At 39.0% G+C, this 12,999-nt stretch overlaps 1 protein-coding gene across 2 annotated transcripts in view; it reads right to left on the bottom strand.

Moving 5' to 3' along the window:
• Nucleotides 1-12,999, bottom strand: part of NAV2 (neuron navigator 2) — a 188,165-nt gene that overhangs the window by 80,511 nt on the left and 94,655 nt on the right. For both annotated transcript variants that reach the window (XM_090140200.1, XM_090140199.1), the window contains 3 exons: nucleotides 12,310-12,422; nucleotides 8,829-8,937; nucleotides 6,723-7,112 (listed from right to left, as the gene is read on the bottom strand). In XM_090140200.1, coding sequence (XP_089996326.1) covers nucleotides 6,723-7,112; nucleotides 8,829-8,937; nucleotides 12,310-12,422 — 612 coding nt within the window. The remainder of the gene's footprint in view (nucleotides 1-6,722; nucleotides 7,113-8,828; nucleotides 8,938-12,309; nucleotides 12,423-12,999) is intronic.

Genomic DNA, 12,999 nt, shown 5'->3' on the forward strand with positions numbered 1-12,999 from the left:
ATAGCCCTTCAGAAATGATTGGGACACTGCATCTTGAAGGAAAACTCTTGTTATGGCCATGAGAAACTTCAAATGCCAATATTAATTATTAACAGACTTGAAAGCAGGCTTCAAGGCATCCAGGTGATTAAAACATGTTTAAGAAGATAGCAAGAACTGAGAAAACTCATGGGAAGACATTAGGACATATCACCCCAAACTTAACAGAGTAATTTGGGCAGTGACTCTGACGACTTTGCTAAGACTACACAAGGTTTCATTTAAGCCTTAGGACTTCATTAAAAGAGATTCAGCCCTCATAATGAGTAATCAAAGCCTAATTATTTTATGATGCAATCTTGCCTACTGTTGTTTCCCACATTTTTCCTAAAACACATTTAAGTCTGAGCAGAACTAGTTCAGCCAGCGAAATTCAATGGGCCCTCTACAGTGGAACACTTTCAGCCATACAAAGGAAAGAAAACCAGCCATTACAGCATTTGTGAGGAGGAAGGGGTCCAGGGATTTCAATTCCCAGATGATTTGTAAAATTTACCCAATGATCCACGAACCATCTGGGAGAGCAGATCAAAGACTACAACTTTGCACTTCTGCATGAGTGCCCTTGCTCAGTTGAGTGTCCCCTCTTGGAGCCACATCTTGAAAACGAAGAGTGTATACTTGCACAATATGAAGGCCTACTCCTGTCAAAATAAGGTAGAGAACACTGGAAAACTCCCAACAGGTCAGTTTTTTCAGATGTGCAACTAGTAGTCCTAAGCCCAAAGAAATATGGGTGGAAACTCATTAAGATGGGACAACGATACACCTAGTAAGCACAGGCTGCCAGCATGGGGCAAGTTGAATTTACACCCGAATCTGGCAGTAGTTGAATGGGGTTTTGCATATGACAGATTTGATTTAAAAGCCTAAATCCTTCTCAGGATCTACTTCAATGAAAACCATAGAAATGAGTGATAGAATAAGTGATCTATTCCCCACCACTCTCTTTAATTTAGTTAGAGAAAGGAACTACTTGCGGCCAAAGGAAAATAATGAGAGCATGCTGCCGCTTGCCAGGCCCAGAAAACTGGGGAGTGCATAGAAGGCTCCCCAGGGCCTCCCAGGTGCTTTCTGCTCCCTCCCAGCCACATGAGTGCATCTCCCTCTGCTGGCTAGCCCCACAGCTGGACTGGATTTAGTCACAGAATGACAGAATGTCCCTAGTTGGAAAGGACCCACAAGGATTACTGAGTCCAGTTTCTGGCCCTGCACAAGACCTCCCAAAAACTCAAACCCGACATCCAAAAGTGCTGTACAAACACTCCCTGAGCTCCGGTCGGACAGTGTGTATGAGGAAACAGCGAACACCACACACCACAAATGGTGGGTTGGTCCTACAGACAAATATTATTTATGTCTCAGTGTGTCCCAGGCATTGTACAGCTACTGTGCGGCAGTGAGGAGGGAAAAGAAAAGAGACTATGTGACTACTGCCAGTTATTCTCACTTCTGTTACTATAAACACTGTCTTTCACTTCCTGACTGGCTACTAAATTGTCCGAGGCTTGCTGATGGCTTTTTAATGGTGTGCTGGATAACATGCTCCATTCCAGATGATCTCTAAGGTTGTGAATTACAGGCCTATGATGTCTACCTATGTCAAATCTGAAAATGCGAGAGAAGTGCTATGAGAACACAATATCCTAGATTTTTTTAATGATAAATGATTAAACACTGTTTTGTTGACAGTTTTACTCAAACTGACACGTAACTATTCCTGAAATGAGATATTCCTGAAATATTCTTAAGAATATCTTAGAACTATTAATAACATTACAACATTGGTAACATTGAAAATGCTTACGTAACATTCTAGCCATGCCTGCTCTAAAAATCTCTGGGTACAGTTCTTAGGATGCTATTTACACCAATTTCAGTGTTCCCTTTTTATTTTCTTTGCACCAGGACATTTACAACTTTAAAACCCAGATCTTCTGACCCAAGTTCATCACAGCTTACTAAGAAGTCAGAAATAAAGATTCCCTAGTACTATTTCATAAAACTCAAAATGTTGACTTGGTAGGCTGACTTCCTTATTAGTTGTGCTGCTGTTCTGCAGTGTCAAAAGGTGCAAAATGTAAGAGCCAGTTCTAGCAAGAGAGAAGGCAGTTCAAATAAACACTCCTCTCAGAGGGAAAAGGAAGACACAACTAGTTCCCTCACGACTCTTGGTCACGTTTAAGTGTTATAGCCATACAAGGACTGCAGCGATGGTATCTTAGAAATGAAATCACACCATTCCAAGTGCAGCAGGCAGTAAAACAACTAACAGAGGTAATCTCTGCAGCAAAGGTCAGTGTACCAGGCATACAGATTCTTGCTTACAGCACAATTAGCTCAGCCTCTTGACCTCCAGCCAGCCTCACATAATGACCTGCAGTGGTAATCATTTCTGCTGCAGATGGTTTAGAAGGAAATGGGTTCTTTTAACTACTGCTACCAAGAGCAAATGTAGGTAGCAGCAAAAAGTATAACTCTCCTCTTTTTCTTAAACCTCAAACCCAAGCGAAGTTCTGTCATGCAACATCTGAAATATATGTATCACTGCCTGACTGATAAATAGTACTAAATCCAGCAACTGGGGCACAAGAACACTGCGAATATCCATTGTATTACTGAACATTCACTAAACTGAATGCTCCTCTTCATACTGAATTCCTCATTGCTTCCTAATGGATATAATGGATACACCTACTAAAATTCAGCCTCTGCATTTTACAGAGCTGTTTCAGTGCTGGTTCTAGCCCATGTCACTCCAAGACATGGCTCTGGGCCAAAAAGATGACTTCTAGCTCATCTTTTGTGATGAGAAGTCTGATTCCCCACCCAACTGTGGCCTGATCTCCTTTGTGATTTCCTTTCCTCTGTGTTCTGAATTCAATTGTTTTAAGTGCTTGAAGAAAGATCCATGTAGAACATAAAGGCTTGAATAAACAAGAATGAGAATCCCATGAGCATTGCACATACAAACACATTAACTGATTGTGGAAATGGGGGTCTTGGATGGGAATGGATCAGCTCTCCAGCAACAAACAAATGGGGATGTTAATGAAATGGAAAGAAGGGCTAAGGACTGCTCCTGTCCGCACTGCCTCCAAGCACAGGTTCTTGGGCTTGGACTGTCAAACCAGGATACATGTTGCCACAACAGATGTTTCCACAACAAGGAATATTGGTTGAGTGGTGTTTGCTGATCACAGACCATTTCCTGAGCAAATCTGTGACTGGGAATAATCAATACGGCCAGGCTGTTAGTTCTGCGTAGAAGTCTGCAATTAAGGTAGCGAAAGCAATATCAGAGGATTAGTTAAACTAAAAGAAAATAACGTTAAGATGCCTTTCTGACCAAGATCTCTGTTATTCCACTTCAAGGACAGATAAAAATAAAATCAACTCTACATATCATTAGAGAGAACACAGGAGAAAAAAAAATAGGCAGAAGGTAGAAACAGGTATGTGAGCAGCTAAAGGGAGGCTGAAGTGGACAAAACCCTCCAAACAAAACCCCCAGAAGGACTGAGTTTGCCTCCCTACCTGGAAGGAGTGCGTAACTCTGAGGTGGGTAGGTGCAGCAGCTCTGTGCCCCCTACTGTCATCTTCTGAGCAGGCTGCAAGCCCAGACCAGTGTGTTGGAGGACAAGACACCAGGAACCAGGACACCATGCACCAATCCCAGTCTGGGTGCTTTGCTGCTCTGTTGATGTACTAGCTTCCAAAAGAAGATCGCTCCTTACCTTCGATCCACTATGGGAAGACTTTCTTAGTTTTAACTGGTATTTTCTGCCTGTTTGGAAAAGGTACTCTTTCTAACCTACGAAATCAATACTAACAATGTATGCCAGGGCTCTGCCTGAGCGGACTTATTAAAAGAGGTCAAATGAAACTTCCCATGACCCAGTGCATTTCAGAGAAAGCATCAGGATCATAAGGCTCAAATAGTTTATCTTGGCTATTGAATTTATTTTGGCTGTAACAAATATTTTGGCTTCCTTCCCTATCAGTTTGCCAATGAAAACACAGATCCAAGGTTTTCAGACTACAGCACTGAAGCAATTCTGAAAATTGCTCCAAATTTGACAAAGTGAAACATACATCAGCTAATAAAGAGCTATTCATGATATAAATGCCCTCTTGTGCTGTTTTCTGCACACCGTAACTCAGCTTCTGAAAATACTGGGCACATTCACCCTAACACTGATCTCAGAGACTCATTCCACAGCAAGTAGCAACGATGCTCTTTTTACAAGCAACTCTTCTGATTTCTAAGCAACCTATTATTCCTCTCTCACAGAGACATACTACAACTTTTATAAGTGAGAATAAAATGAAGATAACTCATGAAATTACCAAAACATCTGTTTATACTGCAGATGGTCATTTGGCAGTCAGTGAGATTCACCAAAGGTAACACCGTCATCTTTTTGACAGAAAGTTTACCTCTCCCAATTGATTTGGGGATTACATCCAATGCTGTTATTGCAACTCAATACGCAACACTCCCTTCTCAAGGAATCTGCACGTCATTACTCTCCACAGACAATTTAACCCCAATGTTTTGAGGCTGCTTTCAGAAACGCTCCTTTCAAATGTCTACTGGTGCAGCAATAAGAACCTTTGCAAACTGCTCAAGCTTCAAACCCCAGTGATAATCTGAAAATGAAGCTAAGTCATTCTGACTGTGAATTGAACTGTAATACAGATTTTGCCCTTGGAACTTATTTGACAGTTCCAATAACAGTCTATAAACTCACATTATTTAGCAGTGTAGGCTTTTGTAGCTAAAGGCAACAGGTGTGGAGAAGAAAAAGGTATTCATATACAGCTATTCTTGTCCTGAATTGAGATCTCATTTATCAATTTCTGGATGGATATATAAGTAAAAGCTGGAAAATTACTGCCCCTCTTCAAAAACTGGAGAGAAATAACAGTCAAGTACTCTATTCATATCATTTCTCTCTCAGTTAAAGATACTCCAACATTTAAGGCAAGGGATGAGCTGTTGTAGAGCTATTCTGCTAAATGTCATATTTGCCAGCCTGGGATTTAGCTCATTGCTTTGATATACTACTTCAGTATATCAAACTTCAGAGGTATCACCAACAGAAACATGTTATTACCTAGAATCTAAGACCAGTCTTGTATTTTCAGACTATGGTGACTTCCCCTTTATGCTCTATGGGATGACCAGGTAGTCAGGAAATGATATTCAGAGATGAGCAAAGACACAAATTTCTCTGGAAATAGCATTCATAAACTGAACTGCTTTCTCATTATTCTCTTTCCCTCCACATGGAATCTGATCTTTGTACGTTGACTGATATTGAATCTGCAAAGACTGGGGCTCTTCTAAGATACAAAAAGCAAATGCATGAGATGACAGTTCTGCCTGGGACACTTCTCAATTTATCCTTTACAGAATTGGTAGTACTACTCCAAACTTAAATTCCTTATTTTAAGACAAAAATTACTTAAGACAAACATAAGTTTGAATAAAAGTCACAGTCCACAAGAAATGCAATAACCATTACTACAATAAACACTGCAGAATGTAGGTATAGGATGCTTCATTTTATAAAAACAAATCATTTTAGTAGTACAATGCATGATTAACGTAGTAACAGGTAGTGGGATTTTACCTGAAATAGGATTTTATGCATTCTTTGCACTGGCTTCTTCAATATATCTATATGCTTCTTCAACAAAGAGTTAAAAATGAAGTCTGATTTTTCAGAAAGGACAGTTTGAAAACATCCAAAGACTCAGAAAGGACAGAATGAATGGAGGTTTCTAGACCACTTCCAGATTAAATCAGTGACAATGAAGCACCTGAGTTCCAGCTCTGCATTTCAGTAAGAGATACTACATCTTCCAAACAAAGTAATGCTACAACTAACATCAGAGAAAAGCAAAGGATGCAAGGCAGCCAGGCAGAGAAGAAGTTACCAGGAAAGTAAATCAGCCACCTGCATCTCACAGATCAGTTCTAACATTAGTCTAACACTGATGTATTTGATCTAAGAAAGAACAGCTAACCTTCCTACAATTAACTAAATACCAACCTTGGAGCAAAGAATCACAGTCATAGAAGTTGGAAGGGACCTCTGGAGATCATCCAGTCCGACCTCCAATACTTTTATTTTTTAACCAGTCACAGTGAAGGTAAAATGTTGATGTAAAATCTTGATAATAATTTTCTATCAGTTCACACTTCTGTACGTGAACCTCTTTTTTAGATTTGATTTACATGTGCAACTATTTTGACATACACAACAAGGTGTAAACCTTTCCATGAATGTTCTCCTTAAACGTTCAGGCAGCTAAAGAGTTCAGTTAAGAGTATAAAAATGCCTCACTCTCCCCATCATGTGGGCATAAAGGAGCACTGCAGCATGTGCTTGGCTTGCCACAATGACCCTGATTCAACAAAACGCTTAATCATATGCACCCATACTTACCTATAGGAATAGTTCATTTCAACACACACACAAACTTAAAATCTCATTGACTAAATTAACTGCGGTAATGAGCTATCCCTCCACATGCTTGCCAATATCATCACTGTGGTTCTATTTATTCATTCATTTTCCAAATAGACACAGGGCATACAGCCTCATTTATCACAGTGCAAAAATGGACAACCCGAAGACAATGTATTTAACAGCAAAAGAAAAGGCACTTACCCACTGGTGATATCGTCAGTCCTGATATTCTTGCCGAGCACATCTCCATCACTCATGTAGCCAGTGGCATCCATGGTGATGCCTTCCAAATCTATTTCATCACTTCCTTTGTCTGAGATGTCCACGTGGCAGACACTGCTACCACGGGATGCTAGCTGTCTCCGCAAAGGTGCTGAATACATGTAACGTCCTGATTCTGTGTTGATGAAGCGGCTGGCATTTCCCCTGGGAGGATAGCCGTTCCCCATGGATGGAGCATCACCTGCCTGCAGGCGGGGGCTGGACTGCCCCAGTCTCCATGACAAAGGGGTTGGTCGTCCTGTCAGGCTGAGAATGCTGCGACCGCTTATCTCGGTGGTCACACTGGTGTCAAATGTCGTTTCCAAGGTGCTTTTTAAAAATGAAAAAAAAAGTATTGATCAAATACGGACTGCTCTGTAGATCATGAGACTTCAGGTGATGTTATGTACAGATTACAAGACCTATGCTCAGAACATTTACCAAGTCACAAATAAGTAAAGCATTAACAGAATTCAATTGCTACAAAGCTTTGAGAGTTAGGCCCATCCCTCCAGCCACTCATAAACAGTGATAGTTTTTGCATTCAAGCCACCTACTCTTCAAAATAGAAGGTAGAAGACTTAAAAAGGAACTTTTAATAGATTAACCACAGTATCCAAGTGTAATTTTTTCCACCTTCAATCACATATAACTCTATTATGCCACATTTTGCCACTCTAAGCAAGAGAGTATAATATTAAGCAAAGGAAAGGAACAACAAATGAAGAACTATCTTATGACACATTTTCTTTTTTCTGCCTGCATTTCTGAAAGACTCAGGAAATGAGAGCTGTACCTACACTAAAGAAAGGATTAAATGAAAAAATAAGAAAAGCAATATTTTCCAAAATATCTTTTATATATTCATGAACAGAATACATTTTTCAAAATATTGACAATATTTACACCGAGTTCTGGTTGAGAACATATTTCAGTTCACAGCCTACAAATATCGTTTTTTACAAGCATCAGCTATATTAAGTCACATTTTGCATGTCTGAGAGTGTGAATGTGTTGCACCCCTTTCAAGAATAATGCTACTATGGTCTGAATGCCTTTTTCCAGATCCATAGCTGCAACTTCTTTTACTCACAGGAATCCTTCTTTTCTTTGCTCAGCTAACATAGCATAACTTTTCTTTTAAATTATTACTGCGGATATTTTTAAAGATAGCAGCACTGTACTAGTTACAATATAGCACTGAGCATACACTGCAACAACCTAAGAATCCTATAGTTACAGTAATTACACCATAATGAGCTGTCGCATTAATTGAACTCTGAAGAGAAAAATACATGCATTGGTAGTTTATCTTTGCAAGTTCTGGCTCAGTTTAGATACAAAACCAAAGCACAAAGCATGCATGCAATTAACTCATGCAGGACGGAGTCTGTAAGCACCGTACAGCACCCCCCCAGCTCATTAGGGGCCAACAGTTCACTATCCCAAGACTTCTGCTCAGCAATGAACAGATCTGAGTCACAGAATATTCAAACATAGTAAGAGCATATTCTAAATATCGCTGGAGATTTCTAAACGCTGCTACAAAAAAAAAAAAAAAAAAAAAAAAAATTATATACATGGATGACTAATATTGTCAGAAAAAAACTGTTTGTCCAAAGACTGGCAAGGAATTCAATTTATGCACTTTTTCAAGTGGGTCAGGCACAGTTCACCTCTTGTTTAAACAAAATATTACACACTGGGGGAGAGGGCTGTAATGCACTGAAGTTGTTTAAGGGGTAAGATGAAGAAACATTTTAAATGATAACCCATTGTCAAACATCACCTAATGCCTTCAACCAGCGCTGCTTATTCTCCAACTTTGCTTCTATATACAAACTGCCACCAACAGTTGCTCATCATAAAGCTCCATAAACACTGAACAGAAACCAAGATCTGTGCTTTTGTAAGTAAAATAAAAGAACGGTATCTTCACCTGTCAGTCTTAATCATTTTCCAAAGATGCAACTCAGCTAGATCTAAGAGATGCAAAGTAAGACCACAGTGCTTTACACCTTCTCATAAATAAAGTTATGTCATTACCTGTGAGTGACCTGGGTTCCCCGCAAACTGGACATTGTTTCCTCCAAGTTCTGTCGAAGATCAGCAATGTTTTTCACAGTTCGTAATCGCCGAGTTTCTGGATCCTCTCCTAGAGGAAAAACAAGCCATTGGAAAGGACAAAGCAGGAAACAGCACAGAATTGAGCTATTACCTTTGCCTGAATCTGTCTCAGAGACATTTCTCTAATATTTAATACTCTAAACTGATTACAGTGCAGATTCCATTCACCCACGGCAGGCTTGTGCCACTGACAGACGACAGAATCAGCTCTGAACTGCTAACTTTATTGCACAGGCTTCCTTTGCACCACATGGTTCTGTACTGTCATTTCCCCACATGACCCAATTTAAATCCCAGTTAACTTTCATCATCATTGGAAAATGTACTCCATCAATACCATCATTTCCATCCCATATATTGACACAATTAACATCAAGCCAATTTTCATAGTACTGTATTTTCACAAGAACTTCTCTTTCCCTTTTCAAACAGATCTCATTGTACAGAAACAGCTCTCCAATGACCTAAATGCTGTTGACAGGGTGCTTCAGGCTGAGTTATGTTTTAGGTAGAATAGACAAAGGTTTTGCTAATCACATTGCCAGAGTTGCCCATTGCTTAAATGGGCTACACAACACAAAGGTGGGGGTTAACTTTTACTTTCCTTGGCATTTATGTAGAAATTAAGTTCTTCAAATACTCTGTTCTAAAACAGATTTTTTCCCTGTCCTGTAACTCCACAGTAAGAGTTAATATACATTAAAATCCCCGTAGTGTCTCAGTATAAGTTATTTACTTGCTCTCAGCTGCCAATTAAAAAATGCCTTGGTTGCTAGTTCAGATGAGTTTTATATAACTCATCTGGTTGAAGAGAAGTGACTACTGACTTCCAGTAGTGCTAACAGATTTTTGTAAGCTCCACACTGAAGCAGACATCTCCAAAAAGCCATCACAGAACCTGCTGGGCACAGAAGGGAGTGATATCATTCTGAAGGGTATATAGCTCATGACTACAGAAATTACTACCACAGTTTTAAAACTTCACACTTCATATTAACCTTTTCTGCACGAGTCATGAATTTTTAAGCTGTGAGAATACTGGTCATCCATACGACGGCTGGTTTATACAGCCATCTATATATTATACAAATCAGAAGCAACAAGGAGGAGACTGAAAAGCCTTTTACTTCATCATTGGCATTTCCCACATTCTTTGCTTTAAACTTTGTTTCTGAAGGATGCCACATTGGTGGCACAGACAGACCAAGTTACAGACTCTTACTTGCAAAGTAGCAGCAGCACAAAGCACTTAACAAAAGAGCTGGAGCCCTGACTACAAGGAACTATCTAGGGAGAGGAAAATAGATTTTTATGCTTATATCATCATTAGCCCTTCTGAAATAAACAGTGATGACTCAGTTAGTGTCCATGTTAGCAATGTTTTATAGGCCTCTAGTCCCTAGGAAATAACCTAACAATAAATTTCACTTAGGCCCAAAATCAAATAATTATGATCAGGATGAACAGGAAACAGCCATATAACATGAGTGATTCCTTTAGCCACTGGGTCCCTGGGACAGAAAACATATTATTGCAGTAAAGAACATAAAATATTTATAGGCCTTCAGTCTAACAAAGGTCAGAGTGCTCTTTTACAGATCATTTCTCTCAAAGAGATGAAGGTAAACAGTAAGTAACTTCGAAACTGAATATACACGAGATTTATTGCATGTAAATTAATTTCTATTGCTATCATTTATCTAAATTGATACAATTTTTTTAACTTAAACTGTTCACTTATTTAAAATTTAGAGAGACATCAGATAGTGTCACTAAAAATTATTGAATCACTTGGCTCTTGGTGAGCAGATGATATCATTAAATCACTCAGCTTCCTGTTTTCCCTACCTGCACTCTTTTGTTTCACATATGCTTTATACCAAAGCTCCAATAGCTGCTATGGAGGGAAAGAAGAAATCTGTTACTTCTTTCTTCTAATTTATTTGGATCGAGGGACCACTTTGCTTTGCTTGTTCATTTTCCCCTAAGACTCCTTTATTGACTGCTGCTGTCTGTGGAGTTTGGCTACACACAGCTGTGTTTTGTGTCTCAATTCGTTGAGGCTGTTGTGTCATCCTGCATTCTTGGATCCCAACAAATATTCTACTTGAATAACAGTTCATGTTTATATAACCTCTGTCATTGAAGACTAAGGACTTTCTGTGATCTATAAATTCTTCCCAGTTTACAGGATGACATCTAGCCCAGGCTAAGCTATACAACAGTTAGGAGGTAATGCTGAAAAAGCCTAAGAAGCTGGACATCCTGTGTTTCATACTTTGAACTGACTCACTCATTTAAGTACGAACCCAAAAATTTTATCAAGAATGGTATTTCTTGTGCCATTTGACTTTTTATTTTTTAACCAACCTATGTATAAAACACATTTTGCACAATTTATACACATTTATACACATCCATTTATGCACCTCTGCAGCCATTTTCCTTACCAATGATGCTGCTTGGCTTTGCCAACAGCGTATGTGTACGCAAATGTGGCATTGACAGAAAATATAATGCAAAATGAAATCAATCCAGGTGTGAAACTTATGGCTTATGACTTTCCGAGCAGGATAATCAGTCTCAAAACTCACATTAATGTGGAGGAGACCAAAAGTAACTCAATAAAAAAAAAAAGAAAAAAAGAAAAAAAAGAATATTCTATTAATGAGATAAACTGTAATAGTATCCAAAAACAAAATCAAAGACATTGCTAAAATCATAATGGAAGGAGACTTGACAGTGGCTTAAATGTACATTTTAGACCCTTAATAGAATACGCTTATTAGAAACTGCTTTGTTACCATAGGCAAGCTAAAAAATGATTGCTAATGATCAAATACTCCCTCCAATAGCAAGAATTCAGGAAAAAAGTACAAATGACTTTCTAACTTCACTTGCTAGTATTCTCATCAGTTTCCCATCATCAGCTCCAGTTTGTGCATGCTAGACACAGTAAGCTGAAGCTGGACTTTGGTCTCTTCTTGGTGAAAAAAAACACTTCTCTTCTGCAAGCAAAGAAACAAGCAAGTAAAGAAAGTAAAGGAAAGTAGTTTTCTTTACATAAGTATATATATATAGGAATACTTAGGATCTTCACTACAGACTAGTCTTGAAAGGTGTTGCATATATCCCAGACGACAATATGCACCCAGAATGCCTAATGGTTTTAAGAAATGCAGGGGACACACCACTGTGTACAACTTGAGCATCTATTACTCAGGTTATTGACACCCAGCTTCCATTGCTGAACAGTTAAAAAATACTACTACTAATTGGAAATAAAACATTAGAAATTAAAGCAAATTAAATTCTCCCTACAGCAGAGCTCCTGACTTCAATTTTGCTTTAGTCCATTCTCACTTAATTGCAACATGATAAGTCATCCTGCAATACATACCTGAGAGGTCTTCGAAACCAGGCTGTCCAGTTTTGACATAGAGAGTAGAATCCATGCTGACCCCTCCTGTGCTGGCCTCAGCTGTTACATTTCCTTCATTCTCTGTCTGTGATCTGTAAGACAAAGCGCAATAGAGTTGTGCAGACAGCCTCCATCAAAATTAGCTCAAGTAGAACAACTAGACAATTGCACCTGCCATCAGCCCCTCCAGAATAGACCAGCAGACTGATTTTACATAATTCATTAGTCCCATTTTGAACTATGTCCTAGAAATGGAAGCAAGCACTCAGCTGTAAAAAATAAAAAATTCATGGTCAAACACAGGCTTCTTAGCTCTTCAAATAGGGTCCTAAGAAACTTGGCTTTCCAATTCATTTCAATTATCAATACCACCATTTGTTGTGATTAGTCTGATCTTCTCTAATAGTTTGCTTTACAAAAATATAAAGCAGGTAGTGTGTGATGGCATCTTACACTCCTGATGGTTTTTCTTCAGTAACCAGCAATGACACTCATTTTTATTTTAAAATAAGTAACAACAATTTGCTATCTGACATCATGGCTGCCATGTAAAAGGGACATGGTGAGAATATACTGTCAGATGTCAGTAGCATATCTTGGATTACTTCATTTTACTGCCTGTGCTGTGTTTTGCTTTAAGAGCCACATCAACAAGCAGGAAGTTCTCCT

This window comes from Phasianus colchicus, chromosome 5, assembly GCF_987193195.1.
Source record: "Phasianus colchicus chromosome 5, bPhaCol1.hap1.1, whole genome shotgun sequence".
Lineage (NCBI taxonomy): Eukaryota > Metazoa > Chordata > Aves > Galliformes > Phasianidae > Phasianus > Phasianus colchicus.